This window comes from Lacerta agilis, chromosome 5, assembly GCF_009819535.1.
Source record: "Lacerta agilis isolate rLacAgi1 chromosome 5, rLacAgi1.pri, whole genome shotgun sequence".
NCBI classification, from domain to species: Eukaryota; Metazoa; Chordata; class Lepidosauria; order Squamata; family Lacertidae; genus Lacerta; species Lacerta agilis.
The window spans coordinates 60,968,680-60,984,646 of NC_046316.1; the positions used below are offsets into that span (position 1 = coordinate 60,968,680).

General features: G+C 44.8%; 1 protein-coding gene across 2 annotated transcripts in view; it reads left to right on the plus strand.

Moving 5' to 3' along the window:
• The first annotated feature begins 4,981 nt into the window (after positions 1-4,981).
• The window catches only part of RAB6B (RAB6B, member RAS oncogene family), a 53,998-nt gene continuing 43,012 nt past the window's right edge, over positions 4,982-15,967 (plus strand). The window contains exon 1 of one of the 2 annotated variants that reach the window (XM_033150144.1): positions 4,982-5,396. In XM_033150144.1, coding sequence (XP_033006035.1) covers positions 5,327-5,396 — 70 coding nt within the window. In that variant the 5' untranslated portion in view covers positions 4,982-5,326. The remainder of the gene's footprint in view (positions 5,397-15,967) is intronic. The other variant, XM_033150143.1, reaches the window with a different exon arrangement.

Below are 15,967 nucleotides of genomic sequence, written 5' to 3' on the forward strand. Positions count from 1 at the left end.
CAGGCAGTGTATTCCACGAGTTCACTATGTATTGTGTGAAGTGTTTTCTCTGTGGAACAACAGGGTCCCCACTGCAATACCGGCCATCCTATTTTCAATCACTTTCCTAATAATCCCTCACACAGAAATGGACTTCGTCACCATTGCAACATGTGACATTTTCACTGAGTTATACACAACCCAAAATATTGCCAATACTGTACAAGCTGGGAGTTTGTTTGTTTTTTTACCACAATGAGCATCACTTTGCTTATATATGAACCTCATTTGCCCTTTCGTTTGGTAGGATAGTTTTAGGCAGGGACAGGGAACCTGTGGCTCTCCAGATGTTGCTGGACTACCATTGGCTGGCTGGAATTGAGAGTCCAGTAACATTTGGAGGGGCATAGGTTCCAGTGCTTTTAGAGATCTTCATGGACCACTTGGGTTTACTCTATCCAGAATAACTTGTGGCTGAACACAATTTAGCCGCTTCACTGCTCACCCTAGTGCCCAGCCTCAGGTCATTTATGAAAAAATAGCACCAGCTGCAATATAAATCTCTACTTCCTTTGCATCACCTTTCTCCCCACCCCCATTGCCTTCGTTTTTCACACTTTGGCTAGCGGCTTTGTTAAAACCTCAAAAGGAGCCCCTGGTATCAAATCCCTGCCAAATGACTTCTATCTCTATGTTTCTTCACACTCTCAAACAATTCTGATTGGTGAGTCAGGGGCAATTTTCCATTTGGTGAAGCAATGCTGAGCCCTCTTCACTGTTCAGCAAAACTTGTTCTTCAGTATGTGCAATGATTCTAGCTTTTAATAAAGCTTTTTCACCAGTTAGCACAGAACATACTTTAGACTAAGGATCAAACTATTCATGCTTTACAAACAGCATGCTTACACCTTGGGGTTTTTTTTTTAAAGAGAGCTCTGATGGCGGGAGCAAAGAAATGATATGCCTATTAGGGCCCAACTGCATGCACAGTTATTTACACTTTTGCTTTGAAGGAAAAGCAGCCACACAGCGTTCGGATCTATCACCATGCTTCTTATCTGTATGGCCTTACATCAGCTTTCAGCCAAAAATCTCCCCCAAAGGTGATATGGTCTGGGACTAACTTCTGTTATGAAACCAGAGGTAGGCTCCCAGTCAGGTCTAAGAGCACATTAAAAACCTTCCATTCCTTAGGAAAGGAGGCCAATTTTATTTGTGGAGAAAAGCTATGTGGAGCAAAGCCAGCTGGAAACCAGTTCTGGTCCCTGTACAACTCTGATGGAAACTTATGGTCCTGAATTAAACATGGGTGCCACACTAAATTTTCAGTGCCAATCCAACGATCCCTTGAAGACATGGAAGGAGACCAACGTATGTGTACACATGAAGTGTCATGCCAAATGTCAGCTCAGTACCAGACGCTCCAGCTCCTAATCACTCTAATCTTTATCCTATCTCTATGCCGGAAACAACAAAAGAAAACTGGGAGCAGCACTCCCTCCCCACTTTTATGACCATGTTTCCAGACACAATTTCACCATTTAAATACATATATAATTCACAAAGAGCACAAAACTTGAGGAAGCTTCTGGATCTATTTCAGAAGATGATCTGGTGCTCATGAAAAGAGATTGTGGTCTGAATACTTGGGGGTGGGGAGAAGGACCTAATGGTGCAGAGTTAAGCCACTGAACATGTGTCCTTAGTTCATCACTCAAGTCACGTTCAATTATACTGATCAAAGCATATGACAAAATTCTGGAAAGAGTCTTTTGCTGGCTGAGGATAAGATTACTTAAAATTAAGGCTACCAGATTTTTTTCAATGAATCCGGGGACACTTTTCAATTTCCTACTTAAATAGATGGATTTTGTCAGGGGACTGATTTGTAAATCCGGGGACTTCCCCGGGGAAACGGGGACATCTGGTAACCTTACCTAAAATATGCATTTTCCTTTACAATCTATCACTGTGTTATTGTTTTTAAAGCATATTTCTTCATGGAGCCTGCAAGAAACAAACAAACAAAGAATGCATATATTTGTGCTTTCCCTATGAAGCCAGAGTCCTTAGGAATCTTCAAGCATCATAGACAAGCCCATTTAGCTTACTCTTCAAATGGGGAAACTGTGTGGCCAAACACTGTTGGACTCCAGGCTCGGTCAGTCCTGGGCAATGTGGCCAATGGTCAGGGCTGACAAGAATCAAAGTCCAAACAAAGCATCTGGAAGGCTGCAGGTTCCCCAGTCCAGCCTGACAGTGAGCCTAAAACCAAATGGATGAATTGTGCATGGTCCAGAATACTGTTTGATATTAATCTGTTGCTCAAGTTTCACCACTAGATGTAGAATAAACAAAAATATCATTATTCAATTGAAAATGGTGCATGCAACCAGGATTCTTTGTAAGGATGAGATATTCCATGAAGACACTTACTGGTTGCTGTAAGGCAGGTGTAGGCAACCTAAGGCCCATGGGCCGGATGCAGCCCAATCGCCTTCTCAATCTGGCCCACAGACAGTCCGGGAATCAGTGTGTTTTTCGTAGAATGTGTGCTTTTATTTAAAATGCATCTCTGGGTTATTTGCGGGGCATAGGAATTCGTACCCCCCCCCCAAAAAAAAAATAGTCCAGCCCACCACATGGTCTGAGGGGCAGTAGACAGCTGAAAAAGGTTGCTGACCCCTGCTGTAAGGTGTGCAGGAGACCAGAAGAAGCTTTGAGTTCCCCATCCCACCCTTTCCTTGGCATCCTTACAGCCTTTGCTTTGCTAAGTCCTGGCAGAATCCTAAGAAGGGGGGGACAGGAAACACCTGTGGGCTTATTGGGTGACACCTAGCTGTAGGCAATTAAATAAGCACCTTTTGGGGTGCTCTTCTGGGGTTATGACAATGGTGCCACCCCTTTACTGTTTGTTTTATTTTGCTCTTGTTGGATTCTGTGATTGGGGGTTGCTAGTATTGCATGGAAGGGAAGAACAATTCTGGCAGTTACAGGACAAGGGAAATATAATATAGAGTGAGTAGAGAATTATGATAGAAGATGGACAGATGTCTGATAGCCAGCGCTTTCTCTTTCTGTGATTTTGGGGTACCTGGTCATTCTGATACTGTGCCCACCAGCCAGGATGTCTCACTGCATTGCCAGATCAGTTCACAAGAAGTCCTTGCCCAGCCATGATTATTATTTTTAACCTGTTTGGGATTTTCTTATTCTGTATTTTATAATTGATGTTTTTAAGGGTTGCAAGCCACCTCGAATCACAACTTGAGAGAAAGGCAGGATATAAATACATTAAGTAAATACAATACAATACCAATATTATATAAATACAGTTCATAATCATAAGCAATACATAATGAAGCCATGCTAAGCAGCAATGACAAATTATACACCATTTCATTCAGGCAATGAACTTCACAACCCCTGTAAAATGCAGTCTCCTAATAGACTTACATTGGGTACAGCTATAAAATGCACTACCTATCTAACAGAAACAGCCTTGAGGAAAATGAGGGAGAGGAAAATCAGCAGCAGGATATCTAAAGGGCAGAAATAGTGCACAAGTGCCTAATCTCTGTACAAAATTAGCTCACAATCCCACCTCCACAAAAAATGAGTTCCCTCCCTCCCAGCTCTCAGCTTTCCTATCTTTTTTATTTTTAATAATTATTATTTATTGAATTCATATACCGCCCTATACCTGAAGGTCTCAGGGCGGTTCCAGCCTCTCACCCTGAGATATCTCCACTTTCCTATCTTTCATTCAAGGTCCTCCCACTACAGTATCTCTCTGCCCCTTCCATGAGAATCTTGGGCCCTGATGGCTTCCCAGAAATGAAGACACCAAAGGGGTAAAATGCAGTATGTAGTTCTTTGTCCACCCTGCCCTGTCAACACAGAAGATGGTTAGAAACATTATTTAGTGGCCTTATAAAATAACCAGACCATTGGTCTATCTAGATCAGTATTATCTTTTGGTCTTCAACTAGTGGGTCAGGTAAAGATAAGGTAAATGACCACTGAATGGTTAGTCCAGTCAAAGGCTACTATGGGGTAGTGGATCTGGTCCCTGGTGGGTTGCAACAGGAGCGCTCCTACCATGCTAATATACAGTAAAAGATTAAGAAATGCATGTTTGGGTTGAAAGTGGGTGCTGGATCTGAAAAGTTTGAAGATACCTGATCTGCATCACCTGCCCTCCAGACCTTGCCAAACTACTGGTCCCATCATTCCTCACCATTGGCTGATAGGATTTTGGGCAACGTCTGGAGGACCCCCCAACATAGCTGTCAACTTTTCCCTTTCTTTAAGGGAAATTCCCTTATTCCGAATAGGATTCCTCGCAAGAAAAGGGAAAAGTTGACAGCTATGCCCCCTGTTGGGCACCCTTGCGTGGCTCTGACTGGCAGCAGCAGCTCTCCAGGATTCCCAACCTCTGCCTGCAGACGCCAAGGATTGAAGCTGGGATCATCTGCATGCAGAGCAGGTGCACGGTCGCCCCCGAGCGAAGGCCCTTCCTTTCAAGAAAGGCAGCAGTCTAAATCCTCCTTAAGAGTGGCGGGGATCCCTGCGAAGGATTTGTATGAATCAAAGCGCAGCAAACCTAGCGGGAGGTTGCAATTCCGGATTAATGGACGTGGATTGCAAGGGGATGATCTCATCATCCGTCTCAGCCCAATTGCTTGCACTCCCCCGCGCGGCGCCCCCCCCCACCCGAGACACACTTGTGGCTTCCTTCCCACCTGCTCAGCCCCAGCAGGTGCCGGTGGGGAGTGCGTGGGCAGGAGAAACACCTGCTGGGTGTGAGGCAGCAGCGGGGACGTAGTCGCGTGCTGGGCCCCGACGGGCGAGGTGCAGCAGGTTCCCCCCCCCAGCCTCCCCACCGGCGCGGGCCCGCCCCCTCCAGACGGGCCCGCCCCTCCAGCAAGCTAGTCTTGGTACGTCCCCACCCGCGCCGCTCGCTCGCTCCCCCTCTCTCTCCTGCAGCACCGCATTGGCTTGCTGGCTGCTCCAGCATGACATCAGAGTAGCCGGGAAAGGGACAGAGCGCAGGCGCCGCGGCGGACGGGAGAGGCGAGGCAGGGCGAGAGCCGGTAGGGGCAGAGCTGGCTCCGGCATCTCCAGCAGCAGCAGCAGCGCCGCTTCTCCGCCGTGGACGCGCGCCCTTGCCCGGCCACCGACGCAGGCTGCGCCCCGCTCGGGCGGCTCCCCCTCTGCAGAGCGCCGAGATCGCAGCCTGCCAGACGGGCCAAGGCGACCGGTCGCCCCGAGTCGACGGAGCCGCCTCCAGCCGCGCCCGCTTGCCCCCCGCCTCCGTCCTGCCCTCTCCCCGGAGCCAGGCACCATGTCAGCGGGTGGAGACTTCGGCAACCCGCTGAGGAAATTCAAGCTGGTCTTCCTCGGGGAGCAAAGCGGTGAGTAGTAGCCGTCGGGCGCGGCGCCCTTCCTGGCCAAAGGGTGTGGGCGGCGGCGGCGGGTGCTGCGGCAGGTGTTTCTCGCGAAGCCCTTGGCCGCGAGTGGGAAACGGCGGCGGATCCTCCGGAGCGACGCCCCGCGCTCCGCAATGGATTCGAGGTGCCCGCGCTGCCTCTTGCATTGCGGCAACTTCTGCCTGCCTGCCGGCGGGAGCGCTTCTGTCAATGGGCGCCCGCCCGCCTCCCCCCACCTTTTTCCGGCTTCGCCGTCTGATCTGTGGGACCGGGTGTGTGAGAACGCCGCTCTTGGGTGCGGAGGGAGAGGGTGCCCACGGAGAGGTGGGGTGGGCGAGGAGAGCCTTCTAGCCCAGGAATTGCTGCCTGCGGTATGGAAGGAGAAAACGGGAAGATCAAAGTGGCGCTGGAATGATAAGCGCGGAGCAGCTTTAGATGGCATGGTGTGGATGCCTTTTTGGAGAACCGATTCTCCTCCCCCCCCCCGCCCTTGTTAGAGATACAAGGAGATGATAATGTGCCCTTTTTTCGACGGAGAGGGGGAAACCACCACCTTTGGAAAATAGATGATGGGGGGGGGGGTCGAAGTAGCCAGCCCTGGGCTATCTGAAGATGTCATCTCTCTCCTCTCTCCCTGCCCACCGTGCAAATAGGCAAATTCCTAACGAGGCGATTTTTTTCCTGGTCCCCCCGGGAAGGATTTGTGCAAATAAAGAAGCGAGGCCCGGGAGAGAAGACACACCCTGCTGCTGGCCGAGACTCGGAGTCTTCCCCTCCCCCCCCCCTATTAAATTAGATACCTGCCCAGGCTCTGAAGGCAGAGCCAGTAGCGAGCACCACCTGGAGATGCTCTCTCCCAGCTCTCTCCCAGCTTTCCATTTCTGGCCCCTATCCCTTCATTGGGAGGAAAGTGGCCAGAACCCCATCTGCATGTGCGATCCATCTGCCTGGTCCAATTTGCAACCCCAAGGGGGGGACGGAGGGGCAGCTGCCCCAGGGCTGAAACCTCAACCTCCAGGATCTGTTTTGCTTTACTTTCCTAGGCATTTCATAGACTCGACTTTAAATCTCTTACAGTATTATAGCTTACAATAAAAAGAATACAGTGTATAGCAGTTCGCAATAAACATTTTGCTATTTCTCTCTCCCCTTGCCCAATTCAGAATCTGAATTTCACTTCTGGAATGTGTGAAATCTTAAGAGTGCCTCTGAACATATACAGCCCTGCTCTTCATCACATCAAAGATCCACCTGTTCAAGCATCTCACTTCCCATAGGGTAGACTAGTGTCAGGTGCTTCTGGGAAGGGCATCAGAAGGCCTCTCCCATTATTTCCCCTCCTGGCAAATGACATATTGCCTATGAACCTGATGTGCCTCCCAGTCCCCAACTCCTCTCCCGCTGCTGGGTAGCAACATACATGACCCTAGGTTTGGGGAGCAAGCTTTAGGAATATATGGAGAGATTGCTGAACTAGGCCAGTCACCCAGATGGCTGTGGAAAGCCCCCAAGCAGTGCATGGGCACAATAGCACTCACTCACCTGTGGTAGCAACTGGTTTTCAGAGGCATACTGCCTCTCACAGTGGAGGTACAACATAGCCGTTGTGGCGAGTAGCTGTTGATAGCCTCCTCTTCCATTCATTTGTGCAATCCTTTTCTAAAGCGATACAGATTGGTAGCCATCAGTGCCTCCTGTGGGTGTGAGTTCCATAGTTTAACAATGCTCTGAGTGAAGAAATGCTTTCTCTTCTCTGTCTTGAATTTTCCAGCATTCAGCTTCATTGGATGTCCAAGTGTTCTAGTATTATGAGAGGGGGAGAAAAAACATTTTTCTGTCCACTTTCACCATACAGCACACAGAGAGAACTTCTATCACATCTCCTTTTACTCACCTTTTCTCTAAACCAAAAAGTCCCAAACATTGCAACCTTTTCCTCATAGAAGTCTTACTCAGAAGACTCACAGTTCCTAACACATGGTATATTTCCTGGTCTGCAGCATACACTCTAACTGAGCTTCTAATACTGTGTTAAACAACTCCCAAGCATTTTGAAGTAATTTGACCTTCCTTACCTGTCCCCTCATTGGGGGAAGTTTCATGTTCTGAAGTCAAATGTGACCATGTTGGATTTACTTGGCATGTATATTTAGTTTAATAGCACTATGGTCACTGCTCCCAACTGGCTCAACAACTCTTATTATCTCACATCAAGCCCTGGGTGCCACTCAAGATTTGGTCCAGGGTCATCGCCCCTCTGGTTGGTTCTGTGACCAATTGTTCTAGGACACAATCATTTAGGGTTTCTAGAAATTTTATATCTTTCTCATGACTGGAACACATTTGTAAACTATCTATGTGAGGGTAGTTGAAGTCACCCATAACTACAACTTTTCCTCCTTTGGATACTTCCTTGATACCATTTCAATATCTCCCTGAGCATATTGATCAGGGGGGTGAAAGCACATACCAGTACTAAATTACTTTTTGGGGTCCACAATGACTCTGTGTAGGAATCTGCCCCTTTTGGCATACAGAGCTACACCATCTATAGACTCTATATCTGGAGATAACCATGTCCCCACAGGTTCTCTTCATTTCAATTTGTTTCCGTTATTCTTGCTATGTTGATTCCAAATTCTAAAACCATTGCTTTTAAACCATTGCTTCCTATTTGTGTGTTTTTGTTAGGTGCACACCAGGAGCTCTTTCCATTAATGCATATCTCTAATGAATATGCTGTTGTAGCATTTTTCCTTGGGATAAATACCTACCTAAACTCATTGAAACCATGCTGTAATCCCTTTGCAGCACCCAAATCTATGATATGTCATGAGGCACTTAAGTAGACTTGAAACTGGCTTATATTTGTAGTTCAGAAATGGCTACACTACTTCTTACTCTTCCAAATCAAGCTAATGTCCCTGACATCTCTTGAGAGTTGAGAAGGATCACTCCTTGTATACATATGCTGACCTTCTGCCAATCTAATGTCCTTCCAAATGTTTTGGATTTTATTTCCCAGCACTTTGCTGGCTGAGGCTGATGGGAGTTTTGTAGTCACAAAATCTGGAGGACCCCAGACTTGCAGAGGCTGACTCATGCTGATTTATTTTAAATAGATGCATATTTTAACATCTTGGTTTATATTCATGGAAGAAGAAAAAAATCACTACGCCATTCCCAGTTTGATTTTCTCTTGTCTCTCCCATCTTTCAAAGAAGATACGAATGGGACAGTACAGTATTCCTTTTCCTTCGAGCAATCTTTTAAGCTAGTCGGACAATTGCAGGATGGCTTTCTTTCAAATACATTCCTTGTAAGGCTGCCATACCTTTTTCTGGGCTTGCTCCTTGTGCCATTAACAGCAGCTGGTATGAAGCTGAAGAAACCTTCTCTGCAGCTTGATCTCTATGTCAGGATAAGCTTTGCCTGCTAGATTCCTGCTGCTGATAAAAAGCACAGAAGCTAGCTCAGTAAATACCACCCCATTAAGTTGCTTGCAATGTCCTCTTGAAGGCAATGTGCTGAAGAACGGCTAGTTAAAAAGTTATTTTTAAAAAAAAACATTAAAGGTGGAAAGACTCTCTTTTTAAAATGGACTATTTTTCTAGGTCAGGGATGGCTATGGTCCTCCCAGATGCTGCTGGAGTTTAAATCTCTTCAATCCTGACCATTGGCTCTGCTGGACTGATAGGGGTTGGAATCCAGCATCACCTGGTGTTTCCCTCATCCCTGTTCTAGAGAAACCAAATAGTTAGTCCCTTGATCCTTCCAATCTATGTGGTTCCTCCTTTCACTGAGGAACATATGCCTATGAATGGCATTGAAGGTCTTCATAGCAAGGTAACAGATAAAGTACCAGATATATTCAGGGGCCTCCATCCCAAGGTCAATCTTTGGAAGCCCATAAACATGCAGCAGACGTGAAGCTCAAAGCACAATGCAACAGGCAGATGCAAAAGTCAGAGAAGACAGATAAGGGAGGAGAAAGGCAAAGCCAGTTGCTCTAGCCTTTTTTTGCCCTGAGGACAGGTAATAGTGCTGTGAAACTGGGAGTGGGTGGCAGGGAAATAATCACGGATGGAAAAAATTGATCAGCTGAAAGTTATTTTTTGATCAATAATATAAAACCAGCACAATTGTCTGAAACGCAGCTGTCTGTTTGGTGCCAAGGTCATTTGGCTTCTATTCTCTGCAACGTGGTTTTTACGCAATGCATTCAAAATGCAATTTGAATTGCACAGTTCTCTGAACCACCCCCACTGCCAGCCATCTAGAAGGGGAAGTGCTCGCTGACCCACATAATGGCAGGATGCAAGAATTGGGTGCAAAGAGATGGGTCTCTCCTGGTCAGGTTTCCAAGGCAGGTTAATGTATGATGGGGTGAAGAACCGGGGACCCGTGTTGTTGGGCTCCAATTCCCATCAGCCCCTGCCAGCATGGCCAGTGATGAGTGTTGCAGCCCACTGATATCTAGAGGACCACAAGTTCTTCTTTACTGATGTATGGCATTATCCCCCACTCTAGTAGTTATTGTGAAATGCCTCACTACCTAGGAACAAAGACTCCACACTTTCCCTATACAGTAGATGTGATGCAAAGTACCGTATGTGCACCTAGCCTTAGAAATGCCCACTTTGAGCATCCTTTTTTTTGTAAGTCACACACAGCGAGGTGGATTCCCTGCTCCCCTGATCTGAATGACCCTGAAGAGTTGATTTTTTGCAAGCATGTTTGTGTTTTGTTTTCAACCAAATTTCCCCAAGCTGGTGCCCTCTATCAGTCCTGGCCAGCATGGACAATTGTCGGGGATAATGAGAATTATAGCCCAGTCATCTGGAGAGTATCAAGTTGGGGAAGATTGCTCTAGACCAGGCATTCCCAAACTCGGCCCTCCAGCTGTTTTGGGACTGCAACTCCGATCATCCCTAGCTAACAAGACCAGTAGTCAGGGATGATGGGAATTGTAGTCCCAAAACAACTGGAGGGCCGAGTTTGGGGATGCCTGCCCTAGACCTTTAGCATTTGCAAAGCTGCATTTAGTTATACAGTAAGATGTGTAGCCTGTGATCTCTTTTATTACCAGCCTGCATGATTACATGTTCAAGTATCACCAAGTGCTCTTTAGTGGTTACTTGACAAACCATCTTATTAACCTAGCAGGAATTGTTGCTGTTTGATCCAGGCCATTGGCTATCTGCCAGATGTCTATGACTGTAGTCCTACACCCACTTGCCTGGAAACAAGTGAGGCCTACTTCTGAATAGACATGTTCAGGATTGCTCTGTATAGCACTGTGTAGAAAGTAACAAAATGTTTGTAGCTCGTTAGATAATACTGACCAAAGCAACTTGGCTATTTGAGTTGACTGTGCCTCCCAGTATCAGTAACCTTTGCAATCAACTGTTATTGATTGGAATATTAAGTGAGGGTTGATTAAAGCGCTAACAAGCCTCATTTCACACTCTTAGTTCCTCCCACCCAATCTTATTTATAGTCTCCTCTATGCAGGTGACTCCTTGGTTCTATGTACTGTTCAGAGAGGAATTAATATCAAAATAGTGGGCAAGATGCTAAACTTTTATATAACCATGTATATGCCGTAGCAGTGGAAGTGGGGCTCGTGTTTTTGAAATGATTATGAAAATTGAGTCTTTGCATGCACAGCACAGAGCTATTTATTAGGGATGTGACATCTCAGGTTTTGGACCATCCCTTATAAGAAACTGGATTGTGTGTGTTGGTGTATTGTGCCAGGGTAGGATGCTTGGCAGGGCTTGATAACAAAGGTAACAAAGCAGGAAGCTGGATTATCAGCAAGTTTGTGTCTTTTCTGGAAGGAAGAAGTATGATAGGGGAAAAGGTTCCAACCTTCAGAAATGGCTTGCAATAGGACCTGCTTGTGCTGTATACATTCCAAAAGCTTTTCTGCACTGCATGGCTGTTGGGGATGATGACTCTCCTGAGCAGTGATGGTGGTAGAAGCCTCATCCCCACAGACAAAAATGCTCCTAGCCTGCCTCTCTGAGGTATGTGCAGCAGATACACTTTAGCTTTATACTCAGAACATGCTGAGCCAGCTTTCGGTCTGAGGTAAAGTGGCCTGTCGTGTATCACCTCTTACAAAGACGTGCTGCCTCAGGCATATTTGGTCACCACAGTAGACTGGGTGTTGGCCTTTGTCTCGGTGCCCAATGTAGTGCCGCTCCAGGAAATTATTACTTCAGTTTCTATACCACCCTTCACCCAAAGATCACAGGGTGGTTTACAATATGAAAACACAAAAATATATACCATAATAACGAACAATAACAATAGCCCTCCACACACAGTTGAAAGGTGGCTTGTACAGGTGTGGGAGGCCCAGGGCAAACATTACTACTGCGGCCCTGTATGCCAGAGGGTGAAAACTGGCCCCTGAAATATTGGAAATCAAGATAATTTGTGTGTGAGGTCAAAATTAAAACCTTCAGTTTAATTCCCAAATTGTAGACTCTCCAGGTATATTTCTATGGTGAACTTTTACACAGCTGATTATTATACCCTGCAGCTTGATAATTTGTATGTACATTGCTGATTCTGAAGGGCTGCTCTTAGGTTTTATTCATATTAAGACTTTAGGGCCTTTATTCTTTATGAAGTTGGCTACCTGTAACACTGGCTGCATACAAACAAAATATTGCTTAAGTCAGTGTTTTTCAACCACTGTTCCGCGGCACACTAGTGTGCCGCGAGATGTTGCCTGGTGTGCCGTGGGAAAAATTGAAAAGTAATTATAAAATACTTTCTTTGTGTTTATTTGATTCCTATTCAAGAGAATTACTTTATATATAGTCAATATAGGCACAGAGTTAAATTTTTTAACATTTTCTAATGGTGGTGTGCCTCGTGATTTTTTTCATGAAACAAGTGTGCCTTTGCCCAAAAAAGGTTGAAAAACACTGGCTTAAGTTGTGGGGGTTACTCACATGCTATGGTCTGTTTTTATCTAGGGTTGAGTTCTGGGGGGAACAGTTCTTTTGAATTTCCCAGAGAAGATGGGTTTGCACTGGGTGCTGACTGGTTGATGCCTGTGACGTCACAGATCCACAAACTTGCTCAGTTTCTCACTGGACATAACAGTTCTGGAACTTGTGAAGGGAGGCAAAAATGATACTCTTAATTGCATAAAGATATGGATTGTGTTTTAAGTTAGCTATACCAAGCAGAAAGCATTTGGGGAAGGAAGCAAGACTGACAAACAGATCTGCATTCAATGATCTGGTAAAGACCTATGTCTGAAAATTGCAAGCATAGCCTTGCTAGTGTCTGCTTGTAGCACGTTTATATGAGAATATTGTTCAGTGATGTGGCATAGCACAGCTGCTAGAGGTGAATAGCTTGTACTGCAAATTCAGCAAATGTGACTCAGGTGACTAGAACTAGAACTGTAATATGAAAAATAATACCCAAATGTTTCCTGGGATATTTATTGCATGTCATGATGATTTTCAGGGAAGATGCTCGGGGGGTGGGGGGAGTTGGGAATTGTAAGCTGTCAAAACCATCTTTACTATTCACTTTTTTTTCTTTAGAGATTACCAGTGTGGAGAGAAACTGTCCTGTTAGCTTACTTTAAACTCAACTTGTTGATACAATCTTATAAGTCCAAGTGAAGAAAAGACACCCCTCCCCATTATTGTGAGTTTCCCCCTCACCTCTGATTTGCCCCATGATGATCAGAGTAATCAATACCTCTCAAATTTCCTTGGAGTAAACTGTGAGGTGCCTTCACAGAATGCAACAGCACCTATGATTTGAAAGTAACTCAAGATACTTATTTATTACATTTTTAGCCCACCTTTCCACCAAGGAGTTCAGGGTGGTGTGCATGCTTTTCCTTTTCTCTGTTTTCTCCTTGCAACAACCCAGGCGAAGACTGGCTCACAGTCACCCAGTAGGCTTCATGGCTGAGTGGGTATTAAATCCCAGTCTTCCAGGCCCTAGTCTGACACTCTAAACACACTGGCTTTCAAGATAGTAAGGGGAGCATCCTAACACCTTAAGATATATTGACATTGTGAATCAATTATTGATGTGGTGATCAGGATACGTCCACTGAGGCCTTGCTTTTTGGCCTGTTGGTAAGATTCGATAAATTCACAGATAGCAGAGACAGGGCCTTTTTCATTATGGCACCACACATGAGGAAATGGTACCATTTTTGTTGTTTTTTGGGGGGAACTCTTAAGACATTTTAACTTCGGTCTGCAGTTGATTAATGTCTGTGCTTTGATTATTACTGTTCACCTCAGAGGTTATAATGTGGTTTTCACATGGTGTTTTTATATAACACAATGTTTAGTTTATGGGTGGATTTTATATGTGATGTGCACTGAAGGGCAGGTTTAAAAACCCTCTCAAAATATTTAAATATAATTCTCAATGAATTGCTGGGGCAAGCAAAACAAACTGATTTCTTTCCAGATCTTGTAAACAAACAACAGTGCTTTTATTTTCAAAACATTTTTATTCATAATTTACAGAAATAAAGGTCCTTCCAGTCTGCTGTTTCCGTAATTCATGTTCGAATAGTTTACAAAACACAACCACCTTCCAGCAAACTTTACAATATTGGTACTTCCATTTCTCATAATGGATCAATCTGTCAAAGTGTCCCCTCTGCCAACTCTAAGCACTTCAAGTATCTGTTCCCATATGGGTGGAGTTTCCGGGTTTTTCCATCTGCGAGCCCAAATTATTGTAGCCGTTATCAACAGGATCTTAACTAAAGACTTCTTTTCTCCACAAATATCTTCCTCAATCCAGTTAAACCAGATCAACCCTGAGGAAATCTCAGAGTTCACCCTCTCATTGATATTTGACACACAGTTCCCTCCCAAAATCCGTAAGTATGCTGATATTCCCATAACAAGTGTAATGTGTGTGCATTTAGCAGCACAACATGTTTCCATACACTTTCTATTCAATCTGGCAGGGTGTTAAATACCAGTGCGGTAACAGTTTCCACTGAACTTCCCTTATTGATAAACTTAATGAAGAATCTTTCACAAAACGCCAAATCTTAAGCCATATTGACTCTGGGATAGTAAATCCCAGTTCTCTTCCCCACTTTTATTTTACAACAGTCTTTTACTTAGGTCAATCAGTAATTTATATTTTTTTGCCAAGGGGCAAAACAAATGTTTTAGATCCTTCTCTCTGCTTAATGCTCATATTGGGGATTGTGTGTGGTGTGTGTAATGCCCAGGAATAGTTTCCCTTTGATTTGAGGGTAAACTCTGCAGCCCCAGATCAAAATCCTCAGTGTTAAAGATGTGCTGCATAGTTCCAGAAGTGGCTTTTACATTGCGTGAAAGCTCAGCTATAATGTGGACATGAATAGGGAAAATTGAGTAAGCTACCATGTGAATGCAGCCCATGCCTACTCGAAAGTAAGTTGTTTGCGTCAATGGGGCTTACTCTCAGGTAAGTGAGGTTGGACTGCAGCCTTATCCATGTTCCTTAAAGAGCATGAGATCATGGCAGAAGGCCATGTAGAATTGTTTCATCATCCCACTTTACCTTAAGCAACACAAAAACAACATTCATAAAATACATATCAGCTTTAATCAATAGGAGCTGGAATTGGAGTAATTTGGAGTATTTTTATTTCCCCGCCCCATGATATGTGTTTCTCTCTCTCTCTCTCTCTCTCTCTCTCTCTCTCTCTCTCTCAATGTTAACTTACACAACAGGTTCCCTTTATAGGAAAAGAGCATTATTTTTGCTAATACGTTTGGATTAGTTTGTATTTTTTTTTTTTACAATTTGTATTGTATTTTTACAATGCTAAATCCATGGGGGAAAGGGGAATTGAAAATAAAACAGTAGCTATTATATACCCTTGTAAACCTATATTATGTCTCCCTGTAAATCTATAGTGCTGTGTTCTGTTCTTGTGACTCCATTTCAAAAAGGAGAAACGGAGCTGGAGAAGGTTTAAAAAACTGCAAGTAAAATGATGATCTCTACAAAGAAAAGCTTAAAAGGACAGGTCTCTTTTCTGTTGCCTCTCATTTTTCAGAATGAAACTTAAGAGGAAATGTAACAAATGGTGCAGAAAGAGCGAACAGAGAGGACTTGGTTTTTGTTTTGTTTTTCCCCAAAACAGTAGAACTTGGAGTCATCCACTTTCATTGAATGGAAGCAGGTTCAGAATCACTAATCGGGTATATTTCTTCATGCAGCATTTGATTAACCAGGAATTTTTTGCTGCAAGGTGGTGGTGATGGCTGCTGGCTTAGATGGCTTTGAGAAGGGATCAAGCAAATCCATGGGGACCCTCTTTGATGGGTATAAACCAGGAGTGGGCAACCTTTTTCAGCCCAAGGTCCGCATTCCCCACTGGGGAACCTTCTGGGGGGCCGCATGTCAATGGCTAGTGGAGCAATGAATGTGACTCTTCTCTTTGCACGGTAGGGTACAGTTTCAGTCCCACCAAGCAGTATCCACATGTACCTCTTCAAGCAAGGAAGAGACATGATTAGAGTGCAAAAGATGTGGAGGACCAC